This window comes from Lytechinus pictus, chromosome 11, assembly GCF_037042905.1.
Source record: "Lytechinus pictus isolate F3 Inbred chromosome 11, Lp3.0, whole genome shotgun sequence".
NCBI classification, from domain to species: Eukaryota; Metazoa; Echinodermata; class Echinoidea; order Temnopleuroida; family Toxopneustidae; genus Lytechinus; species Lytechinus pictus.
In genome coordinates, this window is record NC_087255.1 from 11,103,414 (window position 1) to 11,127,883 (window position 24,470).

At 38.8% G+C, this 24,470-nt stretch overlaps 1 protein-coding gene across 1 annotated transcript; it reads right to left on the reverse strand.

The window, feature by feature from the left end:
• Nucleotides 1-351: 351 nt before the first annotated feature.
• On the reverse strand, nt 352-21,687 carry LOC129270807 (uncharacterized). The gene is made up of 3 exons (XM_064106730.1): nt 21,490-21,687; nt 12,809-12,915; nt 352-4,637 (listed from the first exon to the last, which is right to left on the reverse strand). Exon 3 carries the CDS (start codon nt 4,601-4,603, stop codon nt 3,746-3,748), a length of 858 nt encoding a protein of 285 aa, XP_063962800.1. The 5' UTR covers nt 4,604-4,637; nt 12,809-12,915; nt 21,490-21,687; the 3' UTR covers nt 352-3,745.
• Between the last annotated feature and the right edge of the window lie 2,783 nt (nt 21,688-24,470).

The window sequence follows — 24,470 nt, forward strand, 5'->3', positions numbered from 1 at the left end:
CACTTATCTACACTTAAAAATTTAGTAAATTAATATCTGAAAACTAAAAACAAAGATCATGTTTTGACATTGTCAGCCCATTCCATACCCTTGAAGTGGGTTTCTATAAAAAAAGAAAATATGCTGACTTATTTCTTTGATCGGGCACTTTCTATAATCATAAAAATACATTCACTCAAACATGTTTACTTCATATCCATACCATGACGCTTTAAGGACATATTCATTTTCATAATGGAGTAATAACTTGTATCAGTGACTGCTACTTTTAGGAGATTCATCAAGCTTAAAATACAGTAGACTTCAAAATATTCATAATACAAAAAAGGTAAAAGCAAGAACAAAGAGGTATCTATGCAGAATTCAAAGTATTTATTAATGTTTATAATCACCCATGAAACCTCATGATCTTTATTCCATACCAGCAAAATATATATTAACAAGATTTACACATAATATCAGTTTACAAGATACATAATCCCACATAACACATGTACAACTTGGGAAATAATTATTAGACCATACCGTATGGTAGACTACTTGACTATACCGTATGGGAGTTTACGAGAAAGTGGTCTGATATTGATTTCCTAATACCTGTGCATCTTATTCTTAATCTAATAGTAAGTAATGCAGCACTCTTTATTGCTAACATATAACATGACTGGGTGGTGGGGGGGGGGGGGGGGTCAATAAAGAATGGGAGACTTTGGTATGGGGGAATAAAAAAGGGGGGGGGGGTTATACAACAGGTACCGCAAGAAGATGGAATACCATCTAAGTGACTGCTTGAGTGAGCGTGTAAAGACAGAAAGCACGTCCTATTACGGTTATCAATGATGAAATGACGTCATTCGCGACCGAGACGTGATATTGCTTGTGAACATGATTTTCCCAGCTCCTGCTGTTTTTTCATGTGTGATTGTTAATATGTTTGATTATCAATAAAGACCATTTTTGAATTGAATTGAATTGCCGAGATATGTCACCACCTACATTTGTAGTAGTACATTCATGGTAGCTCGAGCTAAAGCCGGCGTAATAATACCAAGCGCTTTGTATCCTCAGGCAAAAAGCGCTGTACATTTATAAATCCAGCTATTATCATCATCATTATTATTCTAGACTGTATATTGAATAGATTAAAGCATTTATTAACCTACTAGAAATTAGAATACTAAACCTCAAAATTCAGTGATTACAGTAGCAAAATAGAAGATTTCAGATTTCAAAGTGCTCAAAACATGATTTTGCTATAAAGAGTAAGACTGTACAAGATATGTATTTTAAGAGTATTAAATTTGATTAATTGCACCTGTGTGTTTGTGTTTGGCGAATGTCAAGAGTGTGCAAGATATGTTCAAATAAACACAAGGTTTGCCAGGAACATTGAAATCATTCCATGCTTTGTTCTTGTTCACGCTAGGCATTTTAAGAGTAATAAATTTAAGGTATTGTGCCTGTCTTTGGACGGAGATCAATGCAGCCCCATCACTTTTCTTTTCTCTTATCTGATCAATGCAGAATTAAGCGGTGAAAAGAGCATTGCTGAAAAAAAATATTTAAATAGTTCAGTAAATGCAATTTGGTAAAACCACAACCAGATGTATGAAAATCCAGAGACATGCACAGAAAAGACATAGAAAACAATGTTTATTTATCAACAAAAACATTATCACTAAAAGCCCACTGCACCTTATTTGAGCATATAAACTTCATGTGATTAATAAATAATACGCCTGGGACGAATACCCTTCTTGCCATTAGATTAAACAATTGCATAGTTCGAACAATCAAGTCCTGGAATATCAGAAATCACAAAAAAGTTGACCAACTTACACGACATACCAGTAGTCACACACAATGAGCGAGCCGACTCATTTGAGTTAAAGAATTGTGACTGGTAGTGTACCTGACATTCAAATCAACACAGCTGAATGCTGCTCAGTAGCACGGCTGTCACTGTTGTGTCTCAAGTTATTTGGAATTCATTAAATTTTAGCATAAATTTCAATTGTTATCTTGCACTTTGTTATGGAATATCAGATTATAGCCGTGCTCTTTCGATAATTTAACGTCTCAAATCATTCATCAACATCTGGGGCCTGTTGCATGAAACTTTTGCCATAAAAAAAACTCTGGCAGACAAAATTGTACCATTGACACTTAACACATTGGAAAAGTCTGCCTCTGGTATTATTGCCCAGAGTTTTTATTTCATGCAACAGGTCACGGGCCAACATTCTGTTAGTGTAAAAAGTAGCATGCCATGCGGTTGCCGATTTTTGGTCAAATGTATCGATTGTTCGAGTTTTACTCCCAGGCCTAATACATGTACAGTGTAAATGACTCACAAAAAATAAATAACCAACATTCAGCTGAAAACAAAGACCCCAAATCACTAATAATCTAAAACTTTGTATAATTACTCACTCTCCCACATAGACAAACATTTCTGATATAAATTTTGAAAATGGATTTGAGTCAAATCTCCCCTTGAGCAAGTTTGTCTCATTTCAATTTAGAAATATTTGGATTCACAACTGCATGTACATGTAGTTAAAAGTTATGCCTCCACCATTGCCAGAACAAGAAAATATCATTACACACCTAACAAATAATGACCTCTGTGATCTATGACATTTGACCTTGTGACCCAAAAATCTAATCAATCTATCCTCACTCCCATATGCATATGAACCAAGTTTCAAGTTGAACCATAAAACAGTTTTTAACTAATCACAAAGAGTTATTTTCAGACCTGTGTAAAATGACCTCCATGATTTTTGACCTACATGTAAATGGCCCGTATTCTGAACCCGGGATTAAATCAAACCCTGGTTTAAAGTTGTGGTTTAACTATGGAGAGCCAATTGGGGCACAAATCCTTAACAGTAAACATTCAATTTATTAACTCATATGACACCCAAATTGTAATTGTCTGGGAATGATAACAGAACTGTTTTCTTCATTATGAAAGCAAAAGGAAACAAAATAGCTCCCATAATTTAAGTACAGAGTTAGACCATGGTCTAAGTTAAACCTGACTTCAGAATACGGGCCAATGACTCTAAAATCTAATTAGATCATTGTCACTTCTACAGCATACACATATTTGGATTAACCGCAGTTATTTTGAAAAAAAAAAAACCATAAGGATGAACAACCTGAAAACATAATGACTCCTGCAACCACATATGCCGAGGGAAGGGTGCACGGATAGTGAAAATAATCTACCATTCAATATTAAACTTCCTGTATTATCTACTCGGGCATTTCAGCAGTGCAATGAAATGTGTATTTTGGTCTCCATGATTTACCTGTGCAATGCACCAAAATCTTATGAATTCCCCCGAAGGCTTATGTACAAAACTTTCTGTGCACATCATGCCGTATTCAACATCCTAAAGAATAATGATCATAAAAAAAATAATGATTACCGGTACATTGGATGGCTATTCTTCATGGGATATACCATAATTATTCATCTCAATAGAGCCAATATTGAACTAATCTGTGATTCATGCAATTTTCCCTAACTCGTGGAATATTTCTGGTATCCCTAGGCCTTACATGTAGGTATCCTATTCTCAGCCATCCAATATAATCATTTCTCTACATCTATTCATTTCAGAAAACCCAACGTACCCTTGGAAATCAAATTAGAACCAAATCTGAACCAAAAAAAAACTAATATGGATTTAATACAAGATCAAACTTCTCATGATTTTCTATGCGAATGGAATTACAAATGAATCTTTCTGATGCGCACACGGCACTGCCCAACACGGCTTCTTCTGAATTTCAGGACGCTGTGATAGGGTTTACGGAAGTGACCACTGCGATAGCTTGGGAGTAAGTAGGGATTGGCTACAAAGCCCAGCTCCTTGTCGATGAAGAGAGTATGGTCTAGGCCCTGTGGGATGTTGTGGAGTTTGAGTCTCCTAACATGGACTCTGAAGCGTGTCTTGTTCATTGCAGAAAGGGAATGTGGGCACATTACAATGCCACAATCTTTATCAATGATGATCGATGAATCCTTCCTGTCGTTGCTCAGTTTCAGCTTGCTGAGGAGAATCTGGAGCTTATGGAGCTGCACCTTGGACAGAGTTCTTTCCGCGTTGTCTCTGTTCTCTTTGCATTGAGCCATAATCGAGCCATCCTTGTCCAGCTTCACCTTACTAAGCAAAACCTTGAATTTATGGAGCTGGTAGCTGGACAGACTAGTCTTCACAGGTTCTACTTTCTTCTCTCTGACTTCCGATCCGTCACGTCGGTTGTTTGGTTTCTGCTTGTTGAGAAGCACTCTCAGGGTTCGAAGCTGGACAGTTGAGAGAGTTTTCTCCTTCACACCTCCCGCATCCCCCCTCTCACCTTGGACAGTAATCCTGCCATCGACCCTGTCCGTGCTCAGCTTCAACTTCTGCAGGAGGACCTTCAGCTTCTGGAGTTGGACACGGGAGAGCTTCCTAGACCCTTGCAGAGATGTCTTGTTGGTGATTGGTAGTCTCTTGATGGGGACGACACACCTGTGCATGGTTGCTTTCTCACCAAGGTTCATCTTCCTGACTACTACCTGACATCTTCTGGCTGGGCAATCCATCTTCCTTGACACTGGAATAAATGACCTGGTGTCACTGAAAGGAAAACGCAATAACAAAATTCTTACTTTTAATTACTTCAATCTATTGACAATATGACCTTTGTGAAATGCTATCAGGTCACTATGAAATTATTTAAAATATTGATTTAGCTACCCTGTTGGTACAGTGAATAAAATCAACTTTCATATTGGTCTTGGTCATAAAAACGATTTGAGAGAAATATACATGTAGAGATCTATCATATTCATGGCAAATCTAGTCAGGGCTGGAATGCTTGTTATGAAATCCAAGATGATGATGATGGTGATTACCTTGGGCGCCTTCTAAATTCCCCTACTAGCGACAGAGGTTTTCAGGCAATATTAAATTGGCTGCTTTTCTTTTTCTAAGTGCTTACTACAAGGGCTGTTGTGGCCCCTCATGTTTAAGTGTTCCATACACAAAATAACAATTAAAATCCCAGTAATCTTAAAACCATTTTCCGTTCACCATGCCTTGACTTTTTTTATACACTCATGTATATTGCTGTACATACAGGGATTTACCATCACTTTGACAACCCCCTTTTTGGTCCCAATTTCTGTTCTCTTGGTACAGTGTACTAATTTCTGCACAGAAAACCATGCAGCCCAGCTCCGAAGACCCGTTACGAGACATACACTTTGAATGCAGGAATGCAGATTAGTCTCATGAGCCTTGAAAGCTGCCATAGGAGCATGCACCAAGGTTCACTCCGAAAATAAAAAAACATGTTTATTATGGACGTACATGTATAGTATACATCCCCATGTTTTCATTCTGCTGGTTAATTCTGCAGTTCCCTCTACAGTTTTTCAGTCCAGCCATTTGATCACGGTTCCCAAGACCTTATTTTCACACATTCCTTACTACACCTCTAAATCAGGTTTTCATGAGGCATGACACCCTGTCAAAATACAATACCAGGTAAAATATAATGTTTTACAGAGCTAAAGCCAGGATAACTAATTAGTACCTTGAGAATTCTTCAAATACGAAAGATTCACATAATTCACTCTACAAATTGGATTTTCAAATCATTACACATTTTAGATATAGTGTACAAATGTTTTCCAGGGTAAGAGGGTAATTAATATAATTGAATCAGTAAAATGTACATACTTATTCCACCAATCATACACAGTGAGCCAGACTGGTTTGGGCGATTCGCCGTTTTTTCGCCGTTTTTTCTCCCTTTTTTCTCCCTTTTTCCCCACAGGAAACGGCTAGAAAAGGGCTAGAAAACGGCTAAAAAACGGCGACAAAAAAAGTGTACCAACTATGGAAAGCTAACCGTATGCAACAATGATTTTCATCAGAATAAAATAGCGAATACCTCCATTCGGGAAAACGGCTACAAAACGGCGAATAAAGGGTGAGTACTTCCCTCGTGGAAAACGGCTACAAAACGGCTAATAAATGGCGAATACCTTCCTTGTGGAAAACGGCTACAAAACGGCTAATAAAGGGCGAATACATGTACCTCCCTTGTGGGAAACAGCTACAAAATGGGTAATAAAGGGCGAATATCTCCCTTGCGGAAACGGCTACAAAACGGCTAACAAATGGCAAAAGGCACAAAAGTAATAATAAATAAGACTAAACAAGTACAAATCAGCAAATAATGTTGTACCACACAAGCGGGTGAGTGTACAATTGTGACAACTTGGAATAACATGTACAGCAATGTATGGTGGTGAATATACCGAACAATCTTCATTTTTTCAATCATATCAAACCTTTCTTAAAATTCATCAAACTTCCACCATAAAGTAATGACAAATACCTACTAAATATTAAGATTTTAAAATGGCTGAAATCAATCGGCCTATATCTGAAAAAAAAAAATTATCAGCTTCCGATTGCGCCCCTCTTCGCATGTGTAATGATTAATCACTTGTGGTTTGATACCAAACATGTGTTTTCTGCTGTCATAAGAGAATTAACAAAAATCTGTAATTAACTAATTTTCACCATTTGTTTGTTATCTTTAGAAAATAAATACTTAATAAATATGATTTTTTTTTCATCAATTTTCTTTTGGAAAGATGTTGCAAAGTGCAAAATGTATGCAGTATACTTTACTGTACTGTATTTTTTTCTATATCTTCTTGGGCTTGTTACAATCGTTTGCTTTTTCGGAGCGGGGATGGCCGCACCCTTTCGAGAAAACCAGGATAGCTTTTCTCGAAAGGGTGGGTTGAGGGAGGGGAATCAAATAAACACACGTTCTTGGGACAACTGGGGGAGCTTTTCACGAAAGGCTGTGTTTAATAGTTTTCTGAGCCAGTCGTTTCTACGAAAATTATTCATCAAATAATAACAACAACATAATGCTATTGGTAGAAGTGCACATATGGGGGACGGGGGACTTGGGGCGCTTCCCCTTAAAATGACGACTAAAAAAAGGAAAGAAAAGAAAAGAAAAGAGAGAAAGGTGAAATATATCATTTTCTAAATACTTTTATGTCAAAATCTACTTTACAAAATTTGATATTTTTAAAATGAAAATATCAAATTTTTTTAAGGCTTCCTCGCTCACAACGTTTAGTATATTAGCATTTGCATAGAAGTGTGACGAAACATATCAGTGGCGTAATGAGCCAAAGATTTTGAAGGGGCTAAATATGGCATATCGGGCAATTTTTTTTTTTTTTAAGTTGTGAGCGAGCAAACATTAAGACTTTTTTATCTTAACGTTTGATGTAAACGAGAAGACACCCGTAGCATTTCATACCATTTGAAAACTTAGATGCTGTAATGATATGTTCGTTAGATAATCTATTTATCAATAAATATCACATCAGCTACACCGGCACTCTTCATGAAGCCAATAAGGCGCCGATTGATACATGTTTGTAACAAGTAAATTGTCATTGATTCGTCAAGTATGTTTTTTTTTTTTTAGAAGCCTTGAAGATTAAGCGATGCTTGAGTTTTATCATATGACCATGATCAAGGAATTAAATACATGGTTACTAATGTAAGGGAACTTAGATGCTGCATAAAGGAGTTGGGAAATTGTCTCCTCAAAAATTCTGTTAACTTAAAAATTCAGTAATGGAACAGGTATACATGTATTGTTTAATTGCTCTTACTTTGTTTAAGTGTTCAGTTGCGTGCATGTCACCTGTAAGCTATATGTACAAGCTCTCTTGGAGAAGACATGCACGCAACTACCGGGGCAATTAGCGTCTGCAATCAAAAGCACAATACATAAAGATGGCTAGAGAGGAACCTATATATATACTGGCTTTCAATTACTTATCAGTACATATAAAAGTTAATGATTTTGTCTTAATCGTTGTTCTTATCGACATTATCATTAATAATATAAGTTTTACTTGAGAAATTGTTGTTCTACTCGTGCCATACTTATTCTAATTCATATATTATTATTGTATTATTATAGAAGGATAATATTATACTTTATTGCTTTAATTCATACAGTCCTGACAAAGATCTTCTTACGGATCAAAGCTTGACCAAGAAAGCAAAAGAACTTACAACGGCCTCATGGTCAACTTTTCTTTCAAAACATTCCTTCGTCAACAAAACGAATAAGTGACTGGCATTGTTATAAAGCTCACAGTTGTTTTCACTATATTTAAAGAATATGATGATTATAACGACGTAATACTCATTGAATATGCTATTCAATAACATATTACCGAACATATTAGAATGTATACAGCTTGTAAACATTAAAAATAATTGATTAAAAACCAAAGCAATGATTAGAGATGGTTCAAAACAAATAAAATACATTATAGTTATATATAGAGGTCTACATGACAATCACTTGAGTAAAGCTATTACCTCACGACAGGGATCTTTTCTCGATTTTGTTTTTCTAATGAAAGATCTATTGAGTACTTTCCATATGTCACATTAAGCCCTATGTGCTTGGATACTTTATTGAGTTAGCTACAATTGATTCATTGTACATGTTATGCCAATTCGTCTAAATCCATGTGGGTCTTATTACCAAAATCGTCTAGCGTCATTTTGATAACCAGCTTGTGCAAAATCGTTAACCATAACGCTCAGTGTATAATCACTGTATCATATATAATTTATGTGTTTTATTGAATTAACAAAGGTATTAACGAAATCACGATAGTATATACACGCATATTGTAATCAGAACAACAGAGACAAATCAAACAAAAATATCAGAAAAAAAAAAAGATAATATAAAATAATATGCATCTTATCCACATTCTTACAAAGAAAATTTCTTTAAAAAAAAATAAATTTACACATATAATATGTTTATTAAGAAAAGAAATAATTATGTTATCGCCATCATCACCGCATCAAAATCATTACCACCACCATCATTCTCGTCCTCTTCTTCCTCTTCATCCCCCTTCATTATCAACAACATCATTATTTACATCACAAATACACTATCATCCTCGATTATCATTCCATTTTCACAAACGCTGACTATTGAAGTAGGTCAGGGATTGGACAATGTGGTTTGGGGGATTCATCCGGGTTGAAGAAACACAAGGAGAGATCACAAGAGATCATTGCATAACTTTAAGTTGAAACAGATTCTTCCTATTGTTAGGTGTTAACTGCTATTTTCACACCTTCATCCATTGTTCACAAAAGGTGCGAGACGGTGTAATTAATTGACCCCATTCAAGTCGCGACAGCTAGGGCATTCACTCCAAAGCTTCTTTTATACATTTTAAGAGTTATCTTTCCTAAATAAAACGAAGGAGCTCAAGTGCATTGGGGTCTTTAACACTATAAAACACAGTTTTGACCAATACACCAAAGAGATCGAACCAGCTCATGACATCATGGAGGCTGATGTATGCCTCCCCCAAGTAATCAAAGTATATCAAAGTGGTTTGTTGGATACTGCTTAAATGACCAATGGCCCAGTCACATTTCCCTTACGGCGGGTCGAAAACATCCGTTAAGACTTTTTTGTACCACCTACACATTAATAAAATGGCTGTTGCTTTTTTTACTCGCCGTACGCCGCGGTAGGGGAAATGTGACTGCAGCATCAGAAACATGAAAAGTGCCCTGTTGCATATTATCATGCGAGTATTTGAATTAACATAAATGGCAAAATACCAAGTGGGAGGCAAGTGCATACCGGGGGTGAAGTTTTTAAGAGGGGTCAGTGTGTTCGTAGATGAAAGGACAAAAAACGCAATTTAGAGAACCACTGGAGAAAGTTGCAACATTCAAAATTCTGAGCCAAATTCATAAATGTAATATTTATTATAGGATGTAATTTACAGTTCCCTTTAAGTATAATAAGCAGATGAAATAAATTAAGTATGTGGGAATTAATATTGCTGCCCTTATTTGCCTCTGTGTTTCATTAACGACATTGATTTGGTCAATGTCATCAGTAACTCATCGTACACTTAACTTGCGAGGGTATGGCTATATATATTTGTACAAAATATCCCCACTTACATGCGCGAATCCATGGGGGGCACAGGGGACACGTGCCCCCTTTTTTGATAAGGACAATTAAAATTTGTAAAGTAAAAATGCCATTTGAAAGCAAGATGTGCCCCCCCCCCCCCTTTAGAATTGAAGACTTTTTTTTTTGGGCTTGTCAAAATTTTCCCCCGAAAGATTCCCCCCTCCTCCCTTTTGGAAAATCCTGGATCCGCCCCTGCCCACTTCCATACAGATTCTTGGATGTGCCCCATCCCTTTACGCCAGTTTATTCGAAGGATTTTACTGGTTCATAATTAAATTTGTAATACATTTAAAAGTCATTGGCAGTGGCGGACCGTGACCCGGATCGAGGAGACAAAGCATGGGAGGGGCACTGTATTGTTTGTGAACAATGCTGTGCCCCTCCAATGCTTTGTCTCCTCCGGGTCACGGTCCGCCACTGGTCATTGGTAAATAGAGAATAATCCATTAACCCTATCTAGGCCGCCCCCCCCCCCCCCCAACGATTCGTGCAATATTTTCGCCGCTCGCTAAATTTTTACTTTCAAGTCTTGCGCAACTTTTTAGACCAGTTTTGCGTCACCCGTGTATGCGGTTATTATATAAGTGCATGTCAGACCCAAAATTGCTCAAAAATGTGATTTCGTGTACAAAGTCAATGCAAATTGTGTTTTCAACAAAAAACATAAATGTATGATTATTTTGCTGGTCTAGATGTAATGCTGTTTATGATATCAAAAGAGTCCCAAACAAATTTAATTGAAAAAATAAATGAAACACAAAATGTAAAAAACAAAGAAATACATAAGAAATTGCCAAAAAAACGATATAAGACATAAGAAATTGATCTGATATCGCAATTTTGTTCATGTACACAAAGAGTTCTTATACCATAGAAACATAGAACATTCTGAGGTTTGAAGGGAGTTGCATGAAATAAATTACGATACAATTTTGTAGATTATGTCCCAGACAACCTGCGTGCCAATATTCGGCGCTAGAAATTTTGCATTTTTTAGTAAATAGGGCAAATTTAAGCTCTTTAACTACATTTGACTTTGAATGATTTATTGTTCTCCATCATAAAAGATCACAAAGAGGGGGATTTGATTTTATGTCCCCCTTTCCAAAAAGTGAGGGACGCGTCCCCCTCGGGTTCCCGCCCATGAAGAAGAGAAAATAAGAGTAAAGAATGAAGTATTCAAGAAGTGTCAATCCAATTCAATTAAATTTTATTTTCATCTGATTGACATTTTATCCAAGTCCACATGAAATATAAAAAATGTTGAAATAAAACAATGAATGTAGTAGGCCTATACAATATGTAAATAAGATTAATGAAAGAAGGCCTAACCCCCCCCCCCCCCGAGAGTAAAATAACAATTTTTTTTTACATGAATGAAAATGAGAATTATTATTAAATATTACCCATGAAAACTAGAGCTTATTTCCAAAAGGAGTTCTTAAGAAAATCTTAAGTTTATAGAAATATTGCAAATATATATTCTACGTTTTTTAGTCGCTTTTTCTCAATGCATATCACACATTTTCACATTTTTAAAGCAATTTTATGCAATGCACTTCTTACTAATTCACCATTTCGTCTCAGTTTTCTCGCCCCTTTTCTCCCATTTATGCAATGCACTTCATACTACCCATTAGCCTTTTTTTTTCTTCTAACCTTTGTTTTTCTTTGTTTCATGCTCTCACCTCTTACTACTCATCTGCCCTTTCTCTCTGTTTTTTTTCCCTTTTCTCTCTGTTTTCCCGCCATTTTCTCTCCGTTTCTTGCAATGCACTCTTTGGGACCCATTCACCCTTTTCTCTCCGTTTATGCACTGCACGCCTCACTACCCATTCGCCCTTTTCTCTCCGTTTTCTCGCCCTTTTCTCTCCGTTTTATGCAACACACGCCTTACTACCCATTCGCCCTTTTGTCTCCATTTTCTCGCCCTTTTGTCTCCGTTTATTAGCCGTTTTCTCTCAGTATCTTCACTCCTCTAACAGGATCCTTGTCCTTAACATTCGCCGTTTTCTCGCCGTTTTCATGGGGAAATCAATAGCTCCGCTTATATTGAACAATGATGGCACTCCATAATAATTCAAGGTTTACATAGGAAACATAATGTAGCCGTTTTTTGGCCGTTTTTTCTCCAAAAATTCTCCCTTTCTTCGCCCTTTTCTAGCCGTTTTCAAAACGGCGAAAAAAATGCAACTTTGAATTTCCCATAGGTTATAACACACAAAACGGCGAAAAAAGGGCGAAAAAACTGCAGTGGCTCACTGTGTATACATCCCCATGTTTTCATTCTGCTGGTTAATTCTGCAGTTCCCTCTACAGTTTTTCAGTCCAGCCATTTGATCACGGTTCCCAAGACCTTATTTTCACACATTCCTTACTACACCTCTAAATCAGGTTTTCATGAGGCATGACACCCTGTCAAAATACAATACCAGGTAAAATATAATGTTTTACAGAGCTAAAGCCAGGATAACTAATTAGTACCTTGAGAATTCTTCAAATACGAAAGATTCACATAATTCACTCTACAAATTGGATTTTCAAATCATTACACATTTTAGATATAGTGTACAAATGTTTTCCAGGGTAAGAGGGTGATGGTGAAACATACTTCCTTAGCACTACATCCTGACTTATGGATCCTGCTGAGTATAGTCGTAGTAGAAGTAGAAGTACTACCTATAACCCAATTCATAATAAAAGACATGCGCTACAGTCCTACCTCTTGAATCACGGTTCTTCAGCCAACTCCGGGTAGATCCTGACAGCTGTAATACGGCCTGCATATATCACAAAGCCCCAGGTTATCAGAACGACTGCTGCTAAGGCCTGTCAAAAGAAGAGAGGGGGGGAGAGGGAAATGAAAATTACACGCTGAGCAAACAAATTTGGTTTCTTGAATCTGCTTTAAGAACATGACAATTTCATATATTAAATTCAACGATGAAAATACCGGTATCTATTGTGTGTGTGGGATGCGATTCAAAGTACAAAATTGCTATCATTTGAGACAGAAGGGGAGGGAGGGAAAAGCAAGGCAGGAAACAAAGAAAGAGAGCAAGAGTGAGAGAAAGAGAGAGAGAAAGAGAGAAGAGATACATGCATATGATTGGGTTCCAAACTTCAGGTGCGGATCCAGGGGGAGGGGGCAAAAGATGTGGGCACACCTCATAAAATTCGAAAATATGAGTAGCATGTAGAATGCAATGCGCATCCTGTAAAATGAGAAATGAGCCCCTCCCCTTTTTTTCATTCCGCCCTCTATATGTGTGTCATATCTTAGCTACGTAAAAAAAGGCAAGATGGCTGCTTAAACATCGGTAAGTTACATCCCATCTTCTCATATTAAATTTCTGGGGTTTATTTAAATACATATTGTTTTAAAAATGTAATCAATCATTTATAAATGTCGGAAATGAAGTTTTAGCACATTTACATGATTATCGGGCTTTATAGTAGAATTGGGAATGGCTCAATTTTAAAAATAGCCAATCCTGTGCGCACGTGATATTGGCACAATCCCTGGCTGCGTGGCGAGGCATCAAGAGCATGTAGAGAGAGATACTCTCTAGCTATCAAGGTTAATTTTGCCAACAAGGTTAATTTGGGGACGATTTTATGAAGGTTTGCGGGGCTAGAATAGAAAAAGTGCAAGTATCAAGAGATACTCTCTAGCTATCAAGGCTAATCTTGCCAACAAAGTTAACTTTAAAAAATCAATTCATAACAAAGCACACACAAATATAGACCAAAAGCTTTGGTCTCTGTTATGTTGGTTGTTCCGCTGAACTCCGTTGGCTTCACTCACCAAATACAGAGACCGAAGTTCTAACTCAATCTGTACAGTGGACTCAATGGCCATATGTTTATGCATCAAGTTTGGCCAAAACAGGGAAGTGAAGTTGCGCGACAGCCGAAGTAAGTCACTGTTTTTTCCCCTTTCAAGTTTATTTTTCCCCGTTTTGGTGCATTTCATGCCAAAACGGAATAATCTATATTTTGGTACAGTTCTTTTTATATATTTTTAGGAAATAAGACAAAAATCGATGAGCCCCGTCGGGGGGGATTTGCATTGTTAACCCCCTAATGGCACTCACACGTATTGCGAGGTTAGTATTAGTATACTAACCTCGCACCACGAACCGCGTTTGGCGGTGAATTTCTAACTAGTGGGTCGCGCGTGCTGGGATCTCACTTCTTGGGTCCACAACACACGACTTCTATGGCTTGCAGCCCTAATGGTGGCTGCACGATAGCGAGCCGTCTGTGTATGAGGAGAAATTTAAAAAAAAATTAAAATGTTAAAAAAAACTCCTCGAAACAGACGGCTGCCAGCTGTCTATTAAACACAAATAATATTTGTGTTAGACGGATTTTGGAACACTCACAATTTTTTTTTCAAAATCAAAGTTAAAGTGGATATATTCATAAATCACTTGTCAACCTAGATGTTGATTTGAGGCAGTTCAGAATCAGAAAGGTAAAATTAAAAACATTGAACATAATTAACTTCAATAATTACACTGAACTTTATTGCAATATGGTGTTAGGGGATTAGTAGGGATTAGTAGTAATTAAGCACACAACATCACATGACACATCGGCGGGAGGAACGAACACAGGATCTGCACTGAGCTGTACCACAACACAATACAGTACCAACACACACACTACACACGCCATTCATCATTCCATACCCAACCCCCGGTCGTAGCGGACCTGTTTATAAGAGAGCTGACAGTGCCTGGATAGGTAACAAGAATAAGGTAAGGCTTTCTCCCGGTGTGAAGTTTATATGTGTATAGTGAGTGTATTATTATTTATGTTATCGGCCCACCTCTTTACTGGCGACGAGGATTAAAGCAATTTTTATTTTATTTTCGGCAAAACATTTTCTTTACTTCGCCACAGCCAACGCCGTTGCAGAATCTGCGTTGGCCGTGGCCGAATATAAAAAAGCCGCCGCCATCTTGAACATTTTAGGCTTTTTATTAATTTGAGCTGTTTGACTCTGTTTCGTCCATAATATTAAATAAAACAAAAAGTAACATATTATTTTAGTTTGAGATTTTATTTTTTGGTGGAAAAAGTTTGATTTTTAGTTCCGTAAATATACTCTATTTTTTTACCGATCGGCACTGCCGTGCTGGCCTTGAAGGAATTCAGCGGCTAGCTCGACAGGAGCTAATCGGATTTTTTTGGACAAAACATTATACGTTGTACTATTTAGGGTAAATATCCACTCATTTTGTTGACCATATATTTAAATCTTCCCTCGTTAGGATATATTTTTGTGTCCACCGAGTGTGATTGACTTTGATGAAATTTTGGTTGCGTTTGACTGTGTTTACTGATGTGGTGTGAATGGATTGCTGAATATTATTGATGTTGTGAGTTGATTATTTTATTACAAGCCTGAATTTGCTTTTCTCCTTTGACCGCCGCGCTGCTGCTGCTGCTGCTGTTGTTAGTATTTTTTTGTAATTATATTTCTGGGTGTTTTTTGGAGAAAACACCAGAAATTTGCTGCTGCTGCTGCTGCTGCTGCTGTTAATTGTTAGGAATTTATTATTTTTGGTCACGCGTCTCAGGAGATAAGGAAATTCAGTCTTGTATTAATTATTTTGTTGTTTTATTGCTGCTGCCGTTGTGTAATTGAATTGTTGCTGCTGCTGTTGTATAATATATTTTGTTGCTGGTGCTGCCGTTGAGTGAATGCTGTGAGCTGTGCTGCTGACATTTGTATTAAATTCATATTCAATCAATTAATTATAAATTGTATAATTAAATAAATTCTGTATATATTTAGATAAATTGTACTTGTAAATATTAACTTTTGTTCAAAAAACAGAAAAAAAAAATAAATAATAAGAATTTATTTATTTGAAATTATTTCTATATATTTTTCATATCTTTCTTTGAACAAGTGAGCGTTCGATTGTTTGCATTTTTTCTTTTCTCTCCTAAGAATTAGGAATTTTATTTTTTAGGCAAGGTAGCCTCTGGATTTTAATTTGATTACATTCTCAGGATATTGTGAGGTTAGTTCTGTTAATTCTCTTTCATTTTTTTTTCAAAAAGTTAATTTTGTCCCAGATTTATTTTGATTTTATCCGCATGACAAAGTCTGCAGGATAATTTTTGGTTAATTACAGTTCAATTTTGGAATTTAATTTTTGTTACTGATTAATTTCTACATCAAGATGGCGAGCAACATTCCAAGAATCAAAATCAACTTTTGTTCGTCTGAGGAATTGATGAGTCTGCCCGGAGTGGGTATGGCCACCGCCAACCGCATTCTACACGCGAGGGAGGCGGCTGACCTTACTCCGGATACATTCATGTCAATACCTCACATACCGAAGGCGGAACTATTAGTTTACGCCTTTGACTATGAGCCAACAACAACGGCTCATAATGTGGACCGCAGAGAAGTGCGCTCTGAAGGAGACGAGCCTTCTACGAGCGTTCCAATGATTCCATCAAAGGAGCCCCCCGTGAGCCAGGCGTTTGAGGCTTGGCCACAGCACACCCGTGCACATAGCACTCGGGGTGCTGTAGGCCAGTCTTCTCAGACACAGGACGGGGAGGCCCCCTTATTTTTCACAGGGGGGAGGCCAGGTGGCGCTTTTACTCAGCAGCCTTCGGCCTCTCCAGAAGATAGGGCTAAGTCCCTCTGGGCTAATCAATTTGGGTTTTCAGGATGGAACGATGGCCTGTTCCCACCACAGGGTCCCCACCAAGTTACCCCACCAGGACCCCAGTTCCAATGTGGTCCTCGTGCCCAGGTAGCTACCCCACCAGGACCCCAGTTCCAATTTGGTCCTCATGCCCAAGTGGATTTGCATGGTCAGGCTCCCGGTACTCAGGGTGGCCGACCAGCAATGTTCAATCAAACAACCCAGACACCTCCACATAGCTATCCACAGGCCGTTCCACACTTTACACAAGCACAGTACGAGGAAATGTATGGCGTGATGTTTAGGATGATGCAGATGATGCCATTCGGAGGAACTGGACAGCCAGCTCCTCCATACTGCAACCCTGCTGCCGCCTACGGTGGGTATTGCCCACCATGGGCTGGAGGCAGATATCCGCCACACTATCCTAACACTGTGGCCCCGCAAACCTCTCCACAAGGACCATGTGACTTGCAATATGGGGGTAGCAACCCTGTGTATCAAGGCGCTGGACCTCAAGGAGATGGACATGGAGGCCCAGTATACAGTGAACATAGAAACACCACAAGGCGATCAGTAAGCCCTGGATACAGGGGGCTGTCAACAAGAAATCAGCCGCCCCGCGTCACCAGACTTACTTCGGCCTCAAGACCTGTGGTACCGGAGTATGACGACAGAAGGCCCCCTTCTAGACCAACCTCTTTGCCGAAGACTATTTCGTTCGACGGCAAAGGAAGTTGGGCGGCCTTCTATTCAAAGTTCCAACTATACACCGAAAGACACGGCATGTCTGATGCAGACAAGAAATATCAGCTGTGTCTGGCGTTGGAGGCCGAAGCTAGTAAGTTCATGGCTCTCATTCAGGAGAGCAACCCAAATATCGCCTTCTCTGACTTGGTTGCCAAGTTGGAAAAGCGGTTCGCTCTCCAGGAGGAGCCGGAAGTTACTCGGATGCAATTTCAATCGGCTTTTCAACGCTCGGATGAAGACATCATCAAGTGGGCAGATAGGCTTATGACCCTTGCAGGTCAGGCCTTCGTAGGCCTACCTGACAAGTTCGTCCAAGAACTTGTAGTGGCAAGGTTCTGCCAAGGTGCCCAAGACAAAGATGCAGGGCATCATGTCCTGACTTCTCGGCCTGGGACATTAGATGAAGCCATGACCAAGTACAAATGGTTTCAGTTTACCCAGAAGACCATGCAGAAGCATGGCCCTAGGCTGAGAAACGAAGTAAGGCAGCTCTCTGTAGGAGAAGATAAGAATGACCTCAGGGTACAAGAGTCGTCTCCTCCGGAAGCTGCCACCAAAGGAAATTCTAGCCTTGAGGCTAGAATCAGTGCTCTGGAGGCTCAGAATGCAATGTGGGCCTCCAAGATGGATTCGATGGTTGCTGCAATCACGGATCTGTCTCGGAGTACTAAAGAACTTTTGTCGGTGTCAAGGGGCCAGTCGAGTTACTTCTCTGGCTGTGCCCCTGTCACACCTGACAGACCCAAATATACCTCCGGCCGAGCTCTGGGAACACCGGACAGACCAAAGTATACCTCTGGTCGGGCTCCGGGTACATCAGACAGGCCGAGGTATAACTCTAATAGAACGCCAGATCGGTCAGAAGGAGGCAGAAGACCATCTTCGGCCATTCCACCAACCGATCGGGAGCGAAACTTCACAGGCTGCTTCAACTGTGGGGAAGAAGGCCATTTCAGTAGGGCCTGCCCCAGAGGGAGGTCGCCTGCTCGAAACAGACAACTGAGGGCTGTCACCTTCGAGGAGGAGGGAAATGGACAGGGATCGGAGGAGATGGGGAATCCCCGATCCGATCACAGATCCCCACCCCCACCATCTCCATTCCATTAAAGGACAGTCTCATGCAACAAGACCATGGTCGCTTGTGGGCACCGGACTCACAAGCAAGTCCAGGGAGCCCAAAATTCTCTGAGGTAATAGATGTTCCTTGGAGGAATCCACCATGGCCACCAGACATTCCAGGTGAGGTTAAAGACCAAGATATTGAAGTAGTCATTTGTAGAATTGTGTCTACTTCAACATTGAGTGTTGGGTTGACAGTTGGCAAAGAGCCCATTACATCTGTTTTGGACACTGCGGCAGCTGTCACCATTATATCAGATAGGCTATTCAATCGCCTCCAGCCTCGGCCGCCCATCCTTAAGCGTGTAATCCTTAAGGGGGCTGGCCGAGACATGACAATGGACGGCATGGTGGTAGGGCCTATCAATATCAAGCTGGGTGCCCAAATACTCAGCGAGAAGATTTATGTAGCTCCGATAGCAGATGAGATGTTGTTTGGCGTTGACTTGTTACGAAAATACAATGCCAATATTAGCATCCCAAATGCTATCTTAACTATGAATGGTGAAGACCTACCAATCATACAAAGAGAAGATCCATAAAACAAGGTGATATGATTGGGGAGGCTTATAAGTCTTGATTGTAGGACCCGACGTAGAATCCTCAGAATGTGTCCCATTGTGGATACTCATGAATCGGATCTACTCTTCATCTTCTGGATCCCTGGAGCTGCTCTATTGAGGGGCTGGCCCCAGGGGAACAGGAGTTGAGAAGGTTTCTACTTACAAAGAAATAGATTGGTACACCTTGTCGATTGATTAGACAAAGATGTGCCATTAAGTCAAAGACAAAGGGTCCCAAATGAGGCTGTTGAATCTTTTCCTGTAATGTGCATGGAAACATCCTTCAACAAAGCCACTTCATTTGAGATCCGAATAGTTGACCCAGCTGAGGTGGCAGAGGAACCGCCTTCTGACGATTTAGTAAGATCATGCGGAACCAATTCCTCGAGCCCCCCTGCAAGTGGTTAACATACAAGAAAGAGCCGGCTGAAGAGACTCTGTTTCTCCTCCCGCCAGAGGGAAAGTTTTTGTGGACAAACAGGGAACTCTTCTACCATTATAGAGAAGGAGTTATCTTGATGGAGAAGGATGAGCGTGATGTCATGATGATTTCTGAATCACTACGACATTACATCATCCAGCTTAGTCATGATCCTCCTTCAGCGGGGCATGCTGGATCGGTTGCTCGGCTCAGTAACACCGATACGGCATGTCGGAAGACACTCATCTGTATATAGCCAGGTGTGCAACTTGTGAAACAAGAAAGCGACCCGTTCTGGGAGGCATCCTACAAAACGTTTTCATGTGAGCGCCCCCTCGGAACGTGTCCATCTTGAATTCACTATCAATCCTGGTTATGACAGATTAAAGCAAGGGAGCTCTATTGCCTCGAATAATAGGGCAATGCTACTCCCTTGCACCTGTCTCTGCCTGCCACTGTGCAAATCGATTTATTTTATAGGATATGTATTTCAATGCGATACAAGAAATATAAAACGAATGCCTATAATATCATCTATAATTCATTACCCAATTAATTTGCATGCATCCCTTATTGTTTATATATTGATAAAAATAGATAAGTTAGTTGGTTGATCACACCCTATATGCATATATATATATACATTCATTGATTTAAATATTTGTTTCTTTTACTAAGGTACATATAGATAAGCGTAGTGAGCTTATTTAATTTATATCAAGGCAGAGACAAGGTAAGAATATTTTGTATGATTTGGTAATGATGTATATATTGATGTATATATTTGTGTTATATTTATGTTCATGAACAAATGAGAAAAGAAAAAGATCACAGAGAAAGAAAAGAAAAAGATCACAAAAGAAAATAAAAAGATTACAGAAGAAAAAAAAAAGAAAAAGAAAAAAATCACAAAAGAAAAACAGAATCAAGGAGAAAAGAAACAGAAAACGAAAGAAGAAAAGAAAGAGAAAAAGAGATCAAAGAAAAAAAAAAGAAAAAAAAAAGGAGATATGATCAAGAAAAAAAGAGGAAAACAAATGAATTACGTTATATGTACATATTTTATGCCCATTTTATGTTAAGTTGAGTTATTGAGTTACAACCGTTGAGTTGTTAAGTATGAAGTACATTAAGTTAAGATGAGTGATATAGAAAATAGGCCACCCAATTTTTTTTAGGGTGGGGGTAGTATGGTGTTAGGGGATTAGTAGGGATTAGTAGTAATTAAGCACACAACATCACATGACACATCGGCGGGAGGAACGAACACAGGATCTGCACTGAGCTGTACCACAACACAATACAGTACCAACACACACACTACACACGCCATTCATCATTCCATACCCAACCCCCGGTCGTAGCGGACCTGTTTATAAGAGAGCTGACAGTGCCTGGATAGGTAACAAGAATAAGGTAAGGCTTTCTCCCGGTGTGAAGTTTATATGTGTATAGTGAGTGTATTATTATTTATGTTATCGGCCCACCTCTTTAGCAAGCATCCGCCTCAATGAATACAGATTACAGATTTTTACTAGCACAAACAGCACAATGTTTTAAAAGCACCAACAAGTACGGTATGCACTGCAGATGAGCACCCAAGATATTTCCTTAGCACTACATCCTGACTTATGTTTATGGATCCTGCTGAGTATCGTCGTAGAAGTACAAAAGCGGGCCAACGGCGCTTCGCAGTTCGCCGCACCCTGAAGTCTGGGCTGCGCTGCACACTGACCCCTAGCCTCCCTATGCCTGATCTGCGGCTGAAGCTGGAGTGGAGGCGTCGCGTCGTCCGTCTATTCTAACGGTACGCCTACGAATCTGAAAAACATGGCCATATAATTGATTATCATTGAACCATCATACTTACCAATGATATAATTATGTCTACGGCTTTTCTACTCAACAAAATCATGTCTTATTCATTGCAATTGGCAGATTTTTACAGGCGGCTGGGAACTCCGAACCAATATAAATAATAAATGTGTAGAGATTTTTACGGTCGACTTCGAGCCGCGCCGATAGATGGCGATGTTGTGTGCATGGTTTGCATCATATCACTGAACATGTCTAGTTCAGTGGTTTGCATCGGTTTTTATTGAATTATTGAATATGTAAGTCAACATCAACAGTTTCAAAATAATTACAATAATGAAGAAAAAAATAATACACATAGCTGCTTTATGTAGTATCTTTTTTTTGGCAAGATAATCGACACTATTTTATTTTGAAATTTACAGACATTCATGAAATATTTAATATTTAAACAGGAGAAATACATACTTTATAAAATTTATCACGTAGTCTATCAAACAATTTCTGAAAAGTGGAGGAGCAATATAGGTGTTTTCTTTTTTATCAATATGAGAAATTATTTCATCCCAAATTGGTTTCACTTGAGGGCATATATAAAAAAAATATGTAAAGTCGTTTCAGGGTCTTTGTTAAAAAAACACAAGGGGGGGGGGGGCTAAATCTTTCCTCTTGATTTTGAATAAGAAATTGTTGAAGGCAACGAAATATCTTAAAATAAAAGGCACGTTGAAACATTAATTTTTTTACTGTGTTATCTATTGGTAGTATCATAAACTTATTGCTAACTAAGCCACTGGCCACATGAAACAAAGATCCCTATTCATTTTCTCGTCTACTTAGAAAATCGTAGACATTATCATGTAAGAGAGGGAGCAAAGCAACCAAGGTATTCACGAAAGTGTTTTTTTTTTTTCAATCAAACAAATTTGAAGTAAACGATCTTGGCCTTTGGCGCACATTTAATTTTTGAGAATAGGCCTATCTGAAATACAAAAATAGCCCCTGTTACTTTTGACCATCATAAACCAACACTTTAAGTCGCTCAAATGAAATTTGATATTTTCTTTGAGTTAAAAAAAAACACATCCTAAGCTGTATATAGTATTAAAAAAAGTGGTCACTAATAAACCCCAAAAAGTGAAACAAGTAATTGATTAATGTAGCAGAAATTCAATGAGAGTGAGAACTGTTTCAAACATTTTAAAGCATGATATGTGCACACTGCAACGCAGAAAATGTGGCGTCAAAGATATCGTCTTTAATTCAACTGAACAACTGGCAAATTTTGACAGTATGAAAAAGGCGCAACCGAAAAAGGATCATTATTGCATTTTCTTTGGGTGTGACTGGAGGCGGAGCCATCCCCCCCCCCCCCGCCCCCGCTCTCTCTGCTGCGTGTAAGGCAATGTACGTGAATAGCGGTCCGTTTAATTGCAATTTCCCCCCAAAAAAACATTTTACTGAACTACCTACCCGCCCCTCTCTTCCCTCGATCGTTTGCCTCCTGGCTACCCCCTTCTCTCTCAGTTTGTCTGCTTGTCTACCTCCCCTTCCTTCTTCAACACAATAGGGCTACCTATTTTCAATAGTTGCTATTCATTGGTAGTACAATTTATGTCATTCTCGCTGTATTTTTCTTGAAGTTCGCTTTTACTTTCGTTCGCCCACTCTCTCTGCTCTCTTCTGTTTTACTTTCCCGCAGTGCATGGCGGATCCTTTTGAGAACCATTATAAAAAAATTGTAATGTAAACGTACCGTTTTTACTCAAGTGTGCCCCCCCCCCCTTTGAAAGTAAGGAGCCCAAGGACCCTTTATTTTTTGCTTGTCAAATTTTCCGCGGACGAAATGACGTTCAATTTTAGGTGAAAACCTTTTTTTCTTCTTTTTTTGAGGGGGTGGGGGGGGGGCTTGTGAAGTTTTCATCGAGAAAATGTGCCCCCCCCTTTGGAAAATCCTGAATCCGCCGCTGTTTGTGCCAGTGGCGTACCTAGGATTTTCCACAGGGGGGGCAAAACCGTCCGCCAAAAAATTTGACAAGCAAAAAAAAAAAAAAAAAAAAGGTCTTCGATCACAAATAAAGGATTCCGTACCAGAAAAAAATTGACAAGCAAAAAAAAAAAAAAAAAAAAAAAAAAGGTCTTCAAGCTCGTCAGGGGGGCAAAAAAGGTTTTTCAAGCCCGTCAGGTGGGCAAAGATACGTCTTTTGCATTGGTTGTGACTCGTCAGGGGGGGCAGAGTGCCCCCCCCTGCCCCTCCCCCCCCCCCCCGTAGGTACGTTAGTGGTTAGTGCTACTTACTCATTCCCCTTTAACACACAATATTCTTTTTAAATCTCACTCTCTTTCTCAAGTTTCTTTATGTTTTTCCCTCCTCCCCTATCTAGCTCTTTCCGGGGTTGTCACACAGACACGTTAAGTTTTATAGTGACAACCCCTGCAACCTTCTTAAATCGTTAGGGCCTATTTTATAGAAAATACAACCTTTTTAATATTTTTAAAAATTAAATATTCTGTTATGTACTGTATTTTTTTATATTTGATATTTGAAAAGCTGCAGAAACAATAAATGAAAATCTTTCAATTTATCTTCGCCTGTGAAAGTCTCGGCCTCTCTTTCCACTCCATCTGTGCATGGCAAACACTTCCTTAAAATGCTCATATACCATTTATATAATTTTACTCTCTTATTTACATTTTCATCCTAACAATTTCACACATGCGGAGGACCCCACTAGAAATAATTATATAAGCTTTCTAGCTTTCGTGGTTTGTCCTGTCTAAGCCTATTCTGATTTTAATATATACCATTGTAGACATGTTTTGGTGACCTGGCAAATCAAATCAATTAATCAACCAATCAATCGACCAATACTAATCAACCAATATTGACCAATCAATCAATCAATCAATAAAAATCAAACAATCAATCAACCAATCAACTAACCAATATATCAACCAATCCATCAACAAATCGACCAATTAATCAATCAATAACAAAATCAACCAATCAATCAATAACAAAATCAACCAATCAAT

Bases quoted from the DNA above. Each gene is read 5' to 3' on its own strand.
- LOC129270807 (XM_064106730.1), bottom strand. From the start codon at position 4,603: ATGGATTGCCCAGCCAGAAGATGTCAGGTAGTAGTCAGGAAGATGAAC.